This window comes from Oncorhynchus tshawytscha, linkage group LG12 (genome assembly GCF_018296145.1).
Source record: "Oncorhynchus tshawytscha isolate Ot180627B linkage group LG12, Otsh_v2.0, whole genome shotgun sequence".
Lineage (NCBI taxonomy): Eukaryota > Metazoa > Chordata > Actinopteri > Salmoniformes > Salmonidae > Oncorhynchus > Oncorhynchus tshawytscha.
In genome coordinates, this window is record NC_056440.1 from 28,815,026 (window position 1) to 28,829,176 (window position 14,151).

At 45.3% G+C, this 14,151-nt stretch overlaps 1 protein-coding gene across 1 annotated transcript; it reads right to left on the bottom strand.

The window, feature by feature from the left end:
• Positions 1–8,216: 8,216 nt before the first annotated feature.
• On the bottom strand, positions 8,217–12,270 carry LOC112262893 (L-serine dehydratase/L-threonine deaminase). The gene is made up of 7 exons (XM_024438725.2): positions 12,127–12,270; positions 11,322–11,488; positions 10,949–10,988; positions 10,544–10,775; positions 9,663–9,890; positions 9,008–9,132; positions 8,217–8,895 (listed from the first exon to the last, which is right to left on the bottom strand). The coding sequence occupies exons 2-7, from the start codon at positions 11,478–11,480 to the stop codon at positions 8,696–8,698; spliced, it is 984 nt and encodes a 327-aa protein (XP_024294493.1). The 5' UTR covers positions 11,481–11,488; positions 12,127–12,270; the 3' UTR covers positions 8,217–8,695.
• Positions 12,271–14,151: the final 1,881 nt, after the last annotated feature.

Sequence of the window (14,151 nt, forward strand, 5' to 3'; positions counted from 1 at the left end):
ACTCAAGGGACGCTAAGGAGGTGGACTAAGACAATTATGGAGTGGGGTCCACGTCCAGCGCCAGAGCCGCCACCGCGGACAGATGCCCACCCAGACCCTCCCCTATAGGTTTAGGTTGTGCGTTCGGAGTCCGCACTTTGGGGGGGGGGGGTACTGTCACATTCTGACCATCGTTCGTATGTGTTTTCCTTGTTTTAGTGTTGGTCAGGACGTGAGCTGAGTGGGCATTCTATGTTTCATGTCTAGTTTGTCTATTTCTATGTCTGGCCTGATATGGTTCTCAATCAGAGGCAGGTGTTAGTCATTGTCTCTGATTGGGAACCATATTTAGGTAGCCTGGGACTGGCTGAATGGCGGATCTGGAAGATCCTGGCTGACTGGCGGATCCTGGCTGACTGGCAGATCTGGAAGATCCTGGCTGACTGGCAGCTCTAGCTGCTCCATGCAGACAGGCAGCTCTGGCTGCTCCATGCAGACTGGCAGCTCTGGCTGCTCCATGCAGACTGGCAGCTCTGGCTGCTCCATGCAGACTGGCAGCTCTGGCTGCTCCATGCAGACTGTCAACTCTGGCTGCTCCATGCAGACTGGCAGCTCTGGCTGCTCCATGCAGACTGGCAGCTCTGGCTGCTCCATGCAGACTGGCAGCTCTGGCTGCTCCATGCAGACTGGAAGCTCTGGCTGCTCCATGCAGACTGGCAGCTCTGGCTGCTCCATGCAGACAGCTCTGGCTGCTCCATGCAGACTGGCAGCTCTGGCTGCTCCATGCAGACAGGCAGCTCTGGCTGCTCCATGCAGACTGGCAGCTCTGGCTGCTCCTGCAGACTAGCAGCTCTGGCTGCTCCATGCAGACTGGCAGCTCTGGCTGCTCCATGACAGCAGCTCTGGCTGCTCCTGGACTGGCAGCTCTGGCTGCTCCATGCAGACTGGCAGCTCTGGCTGCTCCATGCAGACTGGCAGCTCTGGCTGCTCCATGCAGACTGGCAGCTCTGGCTGCTCCATGCAGACTGGCAGCTCTGGCTGCTCCATGCAGACTGGCAGCTCTGGCTGCTCCATGCAGACTGGCAGCTCTGGCTGCTCCATGCAGACTGGAAGCTCTGGCTGCTCCATGCAGACTGGCAGCTCTGGCTGCTCCATGCAGACAGGCAGCTCTGGCTGCTCCATGCAGACTGGCAGCTCTGGCTGCTCCATGCAGACTAGCAGCTCTGGCTGCTCCATGCAGACTGGCAGCTCTGGCTGCTCCATGCAGACTGTCAGCTCTGGCTGCTCCATGCAGACTGGCAGCTCTGGCTGCTCCATGCAGACTGGCAGCTCTGGCTGCTCCATGCAGACTGGCAGCTCTGGCTGCTCCATGCAGACTGGAAGCTCTGGCTGCTCCATGCAGACTGGCAGCTCTGGCTGCTCCACGCAGACTGGCAGCTCTGGCTGCTCCATACAGACTGGCAGCTCTGGCTGCTCCACGCAGACTGGCAGCTCTGGCTGCTCCATGCAGACTGGAAGCTCTGGCTGCTCCACGCAGACTGGAAGCTCTGGCTGCTCCATGCAGACTGGCAGCTCTGGCTTCTCCATGCAGACTGGCAGCTCTGGCTTCTCCATGCAGATTAGCAGCTCTGGCTGCGTTGAACAGGCAGGAGACTCCGGCAGCGCTGGAGAGAAGGAAGGCTCTGGCAGCGCTAAACAGGCGGGAGACTCCGGCAGCGCTGGAGAGGAGGAAGGCTCTGATAGCGCTAGACAGGCGGGAGACTCCGGCAGCGCTGGAGAGGAGGAAGGCTCTGGTAGCGCTAAACAGGCGGGAGACTCCGACAAGGCTGGAGAGGAGAAAGGATCTGGCAGCGCTGAACAGGCGAGGCGCACTGAAGGCCTGGTGCGTGGTGCTGGCACTGGTGGTACTGGGCTGAGGACACGCACAGGAAGCCTGGTGCGAGGAGCTGCCACCAGAGGACTGGTGTGTGAAGGTGGCACAGGATGGACCGGACCGTGAAGGTGTACTGGAGAGCCTGAGAGCAGGACTGGCACAGGACGTGCAAGGCTAGGTAGGTACACAGGAGGCCTAGTGCATGAGGCTGGCACACTCTTCACCAGCCGACTAACACGCACCTCAGGACGAGTATCGAGCGCTGACCCAGGTGCCATCAAATCCCCGACAAGCTCCGTCGGGCAAATATCGTATCTAAAGCACCAACCTAGCAACTCCCTCATAACTCTCTCCTCCACTTTCCCCATTAACTCCTTCACAGTCTCTGCTTCACTCACCTCCAACACCGGCTCTGGTTCTGGTCTCCTCCTTGGCTCCTCACGATAAACAGGGGGAGTTGGCTCAGGTCTGAACCCTGACTCTGCCACACTCTCCCTGAGCCCCCCCCAATAAATTTATGGGGCTGACTCGCGGGCTTCCATCCGCGTCGCCGTGCTGCCTCTTCATACCAGCGCCTCTCCGCTTTCGCCGCCTCCAGTTCTTCTTTGGGGCGGCGATATTCTCCAGGCTGGTCCCAGGGTCCTTTTCCGTCCAATATCTCCTCCCAAGTCCAGAAGTCCTGTGATTGCTGCTCCTCACGATAAACAGGGGGAGTTGGCTCAGGTCTGAACCCTGACTCTGCCACACTCTCCCTGAGCCCCCCAAGAAATTTTTGGGCTGACTCTCGGGCTTCCTTCTGCGCCGCCGTGCTTTTCTCTTCAACTCCATTCTCCTATAGCCCTCCTCGCACTGCTCCAGCGAATCCCAGGCGGGCTCCGGCACTCTCTCTGGGTCGACCGCCCACCTGTCTATTTCCTCCCAAGTCGTATAATCCAACCTTGGTTGCTCCTGCTGCCGGTGCCTGTCACCACACTGCTTGGTCCTGGTGTGGTGGGTGATTCTGTTACGGTTTTCGTCCGTCGAAAGAGAGTCGGACTAAAATTCAGCGTGGTAAGTTAAATACATGTTTAATAAACAAATAAACACGAAATACAAAACAACAAACGGAACGTGAAAACCTATACAGCCTATCTGGTGAAATACAAAACACTGAGACAGGAACAATCACCCACGAAACACTCAAAGAATATGGCTGCCTAAATATGGTTCCCAATCAGAGACAACGAGAATCACCTGCCTCTGATTGAGAACCGCCTCAGGCAACCATAGACTCTGCTAGAACACCCCACTAAGCCACAATCCCAAAACCTACGAAAAACCCCCATACATAAACACAACACAAAATAAACCCAAGTCACACCCTGGCCTGACCAAATAAATAAGAAAAACACAAAATACTAAGACCAGGGCGTGACACTAAAATGTACTTCTATGTCATTATGCTTCTATTATCATGAAGGCATACACACACAAGGATCCTTTTGAAATTTAATCCAGTGAATATTGATTTATCTTGAGGACAAAAAATAACACTTTTAGTGATATTGACCGTTGAGTGTTTTTTCCCCAGCCACATTCACTGGCATTTAATCATAGTGTAAATCCACTTCATTTGCCAGTCTTTGCTTAGATGTGTGTTTGGCATATGCTATTCTAGCAGATAAAATGTTGACGATTTTCTTCACACATCATTGCAGCGGCACGATCAGACGAAAGCGGCCTCGGGCAAGTCCAAAGGGGGATGGGTATGTCTCTTCATAAACAATGAACTGTATCGGGCCATAAACAAACAAGAAACCAGCTCAACCAGAGGCAGCGTTTCTGGTGGGCAGAATTTAATGCGGGGAGATTTAAAACCATTCTACCTCAATTTTACCAACACATCTCCGGCGCTAAAAGGCGCGTTATAACTCTAGACCTCTTTAATTCTGCCCACAGAAAAGCATAGGCCCTCCCTTGTCCTCCATTCAGCAAATCTGACCATGACGCAGTGTTTCTGGTGGACAGAATTTAACGCAGGGATATTTAAAACCATTCTACCTCAGCTGAAATAAATCATTCTCTCGGGGACCCAATAAAACCTTTACTGAATGGGTGTTGAAAGATAAAGTTGGTTGTCTTGTGGTCCCACAGATTATTGTGAAAGGTTGGGTGCTCTGGTTCCTTACTTCCATCCCTCTGTGTGTTTTATGTAAAGGCCCTAGTCCTAACTCAAACACGTGATACATCACCCCAGTCTGCTATAAACCAGACCCTTTTTAAGAGCAACAAGTGCCGGGCCAGTTTCAGCTAGATCTGTGCCTCTCCTCAGTCACCTGCCCCCATTCCACCATTGGTACGCTACACATTGTGACCTGTTGCATCTTGGGCTGCATGTGAGGAACTCTGAGAATATTTTGTGCCCGGGACTCTTAAGGTGTTTTGGGTCATTAGACAGGGGGAAGGAAGCCTGTCTTCAGAGGGTCTTTATGGACACTCCTGACCTGCAAACCGATATTTAATTTCAGAATTGGTTAATATTTGGTTAGGGTCAGTTTTAGATATTGGTCAGCAGTATCCTTATAGTCTCCCCTCTCACAATTGGCTGATCACCTCCGTTTTAAAAATCTGCCAGCCAATGAGGAAACAGAACTGGGTCACAGCCCTCAATGATCAGCCAATTGGATGAGGGAAGGGGGATACAAGTTTAAGACTTCCAGTGTGGACCCTCTGCAACAGCTCCTCACCTCAAGGCAGGGACACAGATAAGATTAGAGAAACAACAAGGCCAAAGCACTAAGTGTAAATATCTGTGTACTTCAATATCAATATTGTGGCAACGGTTTTTACCATTTATATTTGACAAATAGCCTATTCAATGGGCAGACTACGCTGTTCTTAAAATTTGTCAGTGACCTCTAAAAGTGCCTTCCTTTATGTGCACCATCTTATCAAGGGCATCAAGGAAATTCTCCATTCAAACTTGTCATTTATAAGGGTTTTATGACCCTGTAAATTGTTTGATCTTAGGGGACACCTGAACCAAATGACTGACTGACTGATCAAGTTGAAGTCAGAAGTTTACATACAGTTAATTTTTCAACCACTCCACACATTTCTTGTTAAAAACTATAGTTTTGGCAAGTCGTTTAGGATATCCACTTTATGCATGACACAAGTAATTTTTCCAACAATTGTTTATAGACAGACGATTTCACTTATAACTCACTGCATCAGAAGTTATTTTATTTGACCTATTATTTAAATAGGCAAGTCAGTTAAGAACAAATTATTTTTAATGACGGCCTAGGAACAGTGGGTTAATTGCCTGTTCAGGGGCAGAACGACAGATTTGTACCTTGTCGGCTCTGGGATTTGAACTTGCAACCTTCGGTTACTAGTCCAAAGCTCTAACCACTAGGCTAACCTGCCGCCCCCACGCGAGTTTACATACATTAAGTTGACTGAGCCTTTAAGCAGCTTGGAAAATTCCAGAAAACGATGTCATGGCTTTAGAAGCTTCTGATAGTCTAATTGACATCACATTAATCAATTGGAGGTGTACCTGTGGATGTATTTCAAGGCCTACCTTCAAAATCTTTGCCTCTTTGCTTGAAATGATGGGAAAATCTAAAGAAAATCAGCCAAGACCTCAGAAAAAAACATTGTAGACCTCCACAAGTCTGGTTCATCCTTAGAAGCAATTTCCAAACGCCTGAAGGTACCATGTTCATCTGTACAAACAATAGTATGCAAGTATAAACACCATGGGACTTTGCAGCCGTCATACCGCTCAGGAAGGAGACGCGTTCTGTCTCCTAGAGATGAACGTACTTTGGTGCGAATGCAAATGAATCCCAGAACAACAGCAAAGGACCTTGTGAAGATGCTGGAGGAAACAGGTATAAACTATCTATATCCACAGTAAATGAGTCCTATATCGACAAAACCTGAAAGGCCACTCAGCAAGGTGGAAGCCACTGCTCCAAACCCGCCATAAAAATGCCAGACTACGGTTGGCAACTGCACATGGGGACAAAGATTGTACTTTTTGGAGAAATGTCCTCTGGTCTGATGAAACAAAAATAGAACTGTTTGGCCATAATAACCATCGTTATGTTTAGAGGAAAAAGGGGGAGGCTTGCAAGCCGTAAGAACAAAATCCCAACCGCGAAGCCCGGGGGTGGCAGCATCATGTTGCAGGGGTGCTTTGCTGCAGGAGGGACTGGTGCACTTCTCAAAATAGATGGCATCATGAGGAGGAAAATTACGTGGATATATTGAAGCAACATCTCAAGACGTCAGTCAGGAAGTTAATGCTTGGTCGCAAATGGGTTTTCCAAATGAGCAAGGATTCCAAGCATACTTCCAAAGTTGTGGCAAAATGACTTAAGGACAACAAAGTCAAGGTATTGGAGTGGCCATCACAAAGCCCTGACTTCAATCCTATAGAAAATTTGTCAGCAGAACTGAAAAAGTGTGTGCGAGCAAGGAGGCCTACCAACCTGACTCAGTTACACCAGCTCTGTCAGGAGGAATGGGCCAAATCTCACCCAACTTATTGTGGGAAGCTTGTAGAAGGCTACCTGAAATGTTTGACCCAAGGCAATGCTATCAAATACTAATTGAGTGTATGTAAACTTCTGACCCACTTTGAATGTGATGAAAGAAATTAAAGCTGAAATAAATCATTCTCTCTACTATTATTCTGACGTTTCACAATCTTAAAATAAAGTGGTGATCCCAACTGACCTAACTAGGATTAAATGTCAGGAATTGTGAAAAAACTGAGTTTAAATGTATTTGGCTAAGGTGTATGTAAACTTCCGACTTCAACTGTATAAGATAATATTGATTATCATAACTGTTAAGATAGACATGTCAACATAGTCTTGGGAACAACAGCGTGACATGCCTTCTTTTGAGACACTTTTGTTACATCATACCAGAACTGGTTGTCACCTAATTTTCCTTTATAAGACAATGTAATTACAGTAATTCCATTTCACCTGGCATGGTTAGTCCATCTTGCATGGTATGTTGAAACTTTGGTACAATAATGTAAACCAAAGAGCCACTTGTGTTCACAGTGGTGGTCAGGAGGTCATTGATAGGACAGGCCGGGAGAAGAGGCGGTAGGTAGCCTAGTGGTTAGTGTTGGACCAGTAACCGAAAGGTTGCTAGATTGAATCCCCGAGCTGACAAGGTAAAAATCTGTCGTTGTGCCCCTGAACAAGGCAGTTAACCCACTGTTCCTAGGCCGTCATTGTAAATAAGAATTTGTTCTTAACTGACTTGCCAAGTTAAATCAAGGTTAAGTAAAAATAAATACAAAATAAAAGGCCTTCAAATGCTGAGTGCATGAATATCTCCCAACCTCACCATATCATCTTTAGGTTGAAACCCTGCGCTGCCGTGAACAATATGACTGGCCAATTAGATGCATTTAATGTCTAATATGGCTATTGGTCAGAATTTCATCCAATAATACAAAAAAATACTGTAGATATGAGATGTTTAAGTTTTGTTAAATTTAGTTTGTTGATTTAGTTTATTTATTTGCACTGTAGAAAGAAGCCTCACCAGAATCTAAATAGTAAATTCATAACACAGATTATAAGAAATGGTACTCCAGACAGTGTCACGACTTTCGCCGAAGTCGGTCCCTCTCCTTGTTCGGGGCGGCGTTCGGCGGTCAACGTCACCGGCTTTCTAGCTACTGCCGATCCACTTTTCATTTTCCATTTGTTTTGTCTTTGTTTCACACACCTGTTGTCAATCCCACAATCACTTGTTCTTCATTTAACCCTCTGTTCCCCACATAGTTTTTGTGAGTGATTGTTTATTGTCTATTTCGGTCTGTCTGTGTGTGCTAAAGATGTTTCTTTGTATATTTTACTTTTTTTGAGTAAAGCACGTTGTCATGACTCCCAATGAAGGTGGCTCCCCTGCCTGTTCGGGCGGCGCTCGGCGGTCGTCGTCGCCGGTCTACTAGCCGCCACCGATCCCCTTTCTTTTTCTGTTTGTTTGGTCTTATTGGTCGCACCTGTCTCTTATTTCGTTTTTTGATTCAGCCTACTTAAGCCTGTTAGGCCTGTCTGTTTTTGTGCGGGCTTGTTTTCTGTTAATCAGGTTGTGCGTGTGGTGTTCCTGTCCATTTGGGCCCTGTGTTGGGTTGGCCAATTTTGTGACTAATTTTGCCTGTTGTTTTGGGCGTTCGCTTTGGAAACCTAATAAAGTCAGGTTTCCCCAGTATCCTCTGCTCTCTGCATTTGACTTCACACCCACCATTCCAGGCATTGTGACACACGTTTTTTCCTCATATCTGTTGTCCTGCGCCTGACTCTCTCACCAGCTACACACAGGACTCTTTACAGACAGGATATTCAGGAAAAATTTGTATAATTATATTTATTTTTAAATATCACTCATACAGTACAAAAGAGGGTGAAGAAAATACAACCAATGGTATAGTTTACATGAACATAAAACATGCTAAATACAAACAACAATACTACTCTACTTGGTTAATTTTAAACCAAGAAGTTAATCATCTAGGCAATTCAATTGAAAGACTACTACTGCCAGAGCAGTAGACTGTATGCCTATCAACGCCTTTCAATGCTTTTCTATCTTAACCGTAAGCTATTTCTGAATCGAATGTCAGTTCATCCTTCAGCCAGTCATGCCCTTTCAGGAGTATACTGCACACAGTCTGGAATGATTTGGCCCAATGGTGTTCATGACTCATAATCAGATGCACATATTGGTAGTGCACAATGAAGTAGGGGAGCTAAAGCTGGAACGATCTGGGGAATGGAGTGATGGAGAAAGAATCAGCAGAACCCAAAGCCGTCTGTCTGCCTAGCTAGAAGACATGCCCAACTGCTGCTTCAGTTTCTGGAGCTGTTCCATGCTGATGTTGTTGCCTCCACATACCACGATCACCACAGGGCCCAGGTCCTGCTTCAGTTTGCCCTCCTTCTGCAGTCTGGGAATGATGTCACAGTACACAGCTGCCAGGGCAGCACCACACGCAGGCTCCACCAGGACCTTCTCATCGTCTGGAGCAGGAAGAGGAATTCAGTATCAGAGAGGCTTGTGGGCTTTTTTAGGTATACAGTAGTAATCATATGATCCTCTACACAGGTCTAGCCTACTGTTTGTGATGCTCACCAACAAAGCGCTCAACAGCTTTGACAGCATCCTGGTCTGTGACCACCTCGGAGAAAACGGTATGTTCGCCAGCAAGTTTCAGGGTCTGTGCAGATACTCTTGTCAGGCCCAATGTTGTGGCAATGCTGTGTAGATGAAAATGATAGAATTGTTGTTGTGCATACGGCTTAGCCTTCTTTTTTTGTGCTAACATATTACTTATTGGCTGTAATGTTAAAGAGATATATAAATAGCCCACCCAATCTACCTACCTCATCCCCATATTGTTTTTATTTACTTTTCTGCTCTTTTGCACACCAGTATTCTACTTGCACATCATCATCTCCTCATCTATCACTCCAGTGTTAATTTGCTATATTGTAATTACTCCGCTACTATGGCCTATTTATTGCCTTACCTCCTCACGCCATTTGCACACACTGTATATTGACTTTCTTTTTTTCTATTGTGTTATTGACTGTACGCTTGTTTATTCCATGTGTAACTCTGTGTTGTTGTTTGTGTCGCACTGCTTTGCTTTATCTTGGCCAGGTCGCAGTTGTAAATGAGAACTTGTTCTCAACTAGGCTACCTGGTTAAATAAAAGTTATTATTATTTTTTATTTTTTTAAGATCCTGGTCTCTCGGTGTGAGTGTGACTCTTACAATTTCTTACCTTGTGATCTCAGGCAGAGTGATCAACTTCCCAGCCTTTATAGCAGCATTAAAGCTGTGTGCCCCCATGGTCTCCATCGCTACGACTGGAACATTTTCCCAGCCGGAGCGACGCAGTCCTTCGACAACCCCGTTCATGAGGCCTCCACCTCCAACAGACAACACCATCGCCCCAGGCTTCTCCTGCAGCTCGGACTCCACTTCCTTCACCAGAGACGCATGGCCCTCCCTACACACACATTGAAAAAAAATGTGTTTTCACTTTTCATTCACAATACATTTTATGATACATTGCAAAGCAGTCCTTAGAATCTGCTTTGTATACATCGTTCTATGTTGACTGGAATGGAACACTAACAATCTTTCGGAATAAGCTATGTTGTTAATCGTTCATGAGACAAGAAAAGGCTGCTGGTTCTGCTATAATGCTGCTGATAACATTGAAGTCTATTCAGCTGAAGTGTATAGTTAGTGTTTGGCTGTGAAATTAACCAGAAACATTTGGCTGCCATGAGGGTTCAGTCATCTTGTAGAATTAGATTATCTTCAATCCCTCTTGTTAACTGCAGCACAAAAATGCACAATAAGATATCCTCATAGATTCTGCCAATCATCCTATCATTGCACAGAGAACAATGTACAAGTTTTACTCAGTAAAGCATGGTAACACTCAGGATACTACGCATAATAAATGTATACAAGAAAATATGCCATGCAAAGTTTCATTTGGATTGGAATAGAGTTGAATGTTTCTTATCCCTTATCAGCTTTCCTTATTTCATGGAAGACACTCTTACTTTGACTATTATTATCAGTACATTCACAGGAAATAGAGCAACACTGATGTTGCTGAAGTGTATTGATATGGTATCTGTAACTCACCAGATGAGAGGGTCATCAAAGGGAGAGATGAAGATCCATCCAGGGTTGTTGGCCACAAGCTGTTGTCCATATTCGATGCTCACATTCACCGTCTTGCCATGAATGACCACATCGGCGCCTTCGTCCCTCAGCCTCTCAACTGTTGGTTCCGGGGTGACACTGGGCACGACAATGGTGGCAGGTACCCCAAGCTTACGGGCAGAGTAAGCAGCTGCCATACCAGCATTTCCTCCTGTGATGGAGCAATGACATTGGCCACTTTAGGAAAAAGGATACTATAAGGAGAGTGCTTAGATGAAAGATCCCATAAGAATATAGATTTCTGAGATAATATGCTATGCTTCTTGTATTGTGACAAAGATTTTTAAGCGGTGATTTCAAGCTGTGATGTGATTGATTACTTACCTGAACAGCAGACAAATCTCTCACAGCCTCGTTCAGCCCACTGAAAGACAACAAAGAGCACATGATATGACTCACAGTTCTGTCCCCCTTTATGAGAAGAACGCAAGGGACCCCACATTGAAAATATCAAATTAAATCAAATTAGTCACATGTCCAGTGTTCAGACAGGGACTGACCTCCTCAAACTGGTCTGGACTGGTCCTACTGGGAACATGCTATATACCATTCGCCTGCACATCCACACCCCATGTTGTTTTGCTGGGGCCCCTAACATGCATTCTAGCACAACAACATCACCCCATCTTATCACAAGCACCCCCTCACTCCACATCCTTTTCCTCTCCTAACTCATAGGTATGGGTGATTCACTCACTGTCTTGCAAAGGTGTCCAATGCCCCTGATCTTGAAAGATCCTGTGGGCTGGGATGAGTCTAGTTTCAGGTAGACAGAGGTGCCTGCTATTTTGGTCAGGGCAAGGCTCTCCCTCAGTGGGGTGGCCACGTGAAGAGCTCTCTCCTGTGGGTTGTTCATTTCTCTAGCTGAGGACAGACAAGTTGATTAATTAATGTGTTACAAGTGTGAAAGCACATTAATTCATACATTTTCAATAATTGTGGAGGAAGAGCTTAACATGATTGTACTCTTGTGTTCATGCACCACATTTTGCAGACACTCTTATCCAGAGCAGTTGTGGTTAGGTGCCTTGATCAAGAGCACATAGACAGAGGCCCAATGCTCTTAACCACTAGGCTACATTTAAGTGTTAATTCACAGAGAAAGACCAGCAGTGGATACAAGCATTAGAGGAAGAGCTCCACATTAATGAACATCCCCCACATTAAAGGTTGAGTTCAATATCACTCTATTAGCACTACAGAAAGAACATCAATAAAAACCTATAAGCAAGCAAGGGAGTATACTGACACTCTAAGACAATACAAACTTTGTAATAAATACAGGTAAACAAAATACATAAAATAGGTGCTTATAATAGGTACTTAAATATAATAATATTTCTTACATCAAATTAATTATGTAGGCATATTATAATTTTATTCTAAAGCTTTTACAATTGCTTCAATAACAGACACTATAAATAGAAAATATGAATAATCCAAACAAGCACATATATTGCAGGCTTTAAGACCAAGACAATCAAAGTAAAGTTTCACTTTACCTTAGTAGACTTCTGTTTTAGGGTAAAATGCAAACTTCTCAACAGTCAGGTCAAGTGGGAAAATAGACAGTTCCAGTCGAGCTTTCACTGATGAGAATTAGAAGATGTTTTTATTCCTACTCGGCAGCGGGGACCTCCCTCCTCAACCAATCACCGTTGGGCACTCCTCTGGGCACTCCTCTGAGGTCACACAACACTTTCCCTAGATGAGACGTGGGGATTTTAGAGCTTTTGTCACACACCATTCCCCTAATAAGGTCTAAGACAACATAATATATTGTACATTTCTGTTAAATGTATTGGTTTTAGGCTAGCATGGTGATGTACTCAAATTGATTAACCCATATGATCACCGCTACATTTAAGAAAAATAGGATAAACATAATGTCTTTGGAAGTTAGAGCAAATCTGTATTAACTGTCCTGCATATTATGATACATTCTATTTATATTTGCTGGGTCTATAGGCTATAAACTGTAGTAACTTAATTAATGGGCACCTCAACTTACATCATGCATTATCAAATACGCCTAGATAGGCCTACAAAAATACGTAGGCTATTGCTAAAATTATGGTCATAATTTGGATAATGGAAACAACGTTAAATTACATTCCCCTCCCTAGCAGGAGAATACCCAATACAGAAGGAAATGCATCTTGCTTGTATTCACAAATGCACATTTGTGTCCCTTGCTTTTATGACCCTTGCTTTAGTAGTATTCACATTTTACGTTATTGACCGTGTGTAATAAATTACTGAACTAATTATTTAAACGTGGGTACAAAACTGGGTCAGTCTATAGATAAGTGTACAGACCATTTTTACACGGTGTCCTCTGGCTGCGCTGGCTTTGCTGCAGGGGTCCATATCATTGTCATTACCAAAAGAGTCGCGACTATTTTGACTCCGCGCTACCAAAAGCGGCGGATTCGACCGAACACATCTAGGCGAGTGGCCTCTGCTCAGCGGCAGCAAATGTCATGTTGACGACTCAAACCTGACTGATCCGACTTGGAATAGAAAGAGAATCCCGAGAGTATAGGCATTAAAACAAATGGGTCGTTCTATAAACCTTTTTCGTCCCTCTGATATTTTAAGTCGATATTGTGCACACATATTGCATTTTAAAAGCCCGCTATATTAAATTGGTGCCCTTTAATATAGACCATTAATATAGACCACATGGAGAATTCAATCAATCTGGATTTTTAAATTAATAAAGACTTACTAAAGTGCTGTTTTACATTATTTTAACCCACTTAATGTCACGCCTTGGTCTTAGTATTTTGTGTTTTCTTTAATTATTTGTTCAGGCCAGGGTGTGACATGGGTTTATTGTGTTGTCGTATTGGGGTTTTTGTAGGCATTGGGATTGTGGCTGATTAGGGGTGTGTCTAGGTTAGGCTTGGCTGCCTGAGGCGGTTCTCAATCAGAGTCAGGTGATTCTCGTTGTCTCTGATTGGGAACCATATTTAGGTAGCCTGGGTTTTACTGTGTATTTTGTGGGTGATTGTTCCTGTCTCTGTGTAGTGTTCACCAGATAGGCTGTAATCAGGTTTTCACGTTTCGTTTGTTGTTTTTTTGTTGTATTTATTTAGTTATTTCATGTATCGCTATTTTTTCATTAAAGAACATGAGTAACCACCACGCTGCATTTTGGTCCGACTCTCCTTCGACAGACGAACGCCGTTACAGAATCACCCACCACACCCGGACCGAGCGGCGTGGTGACAGGCTGCGACAGCAGGAGCAGCGAAAGGAGGAATGGACATGGGAAGACGTGTTGGATGGCAAAGGTTGTTACACTTGGGAGGAGATACTGGCCGGAAGAGATCGCCTCCCATGGGAACAGGTGGAGGCATTTAGGAGAGCAGAGGCAGCCGGAGATAAGAGCCGATGATACGAGGGAACACGGTTGGCAAGGAAGCCCGAAAAGCAGCCCCAAAAATTTATTGGGGGGGGGGCTCAGGGAGAGAGTGGCAGAGTCAGGAGTCAGACCTGAGCCAACTCTCCCTGTTAATCGT

Excerpts from the sequence above, each read along its gene's own strand:
- LOC112262893 (XM_024438725.2), bottom strand. The coding sequence starts at position 11,480 with ATGAACAACCCACAGGAGAGAGCTCTTCACGTGGCCACCCCACTGAGG. Across the intron at positions 10,989-11,321 it reads TTGGACACCTTTGCAAGACA|TGGGCTGAACGAGGCTGTGA; the intron begins GTGAGTGAATCA and ends GTTGTCTTTCAG. Across the intron at positions 9,891-10,543 it reads TTTGATGACCCTCTCATCTG|GGAGGGCCATGCGTCTCTGG; the intron begins GTGAGTTACAGA and ends ATGTGTGTGTAG.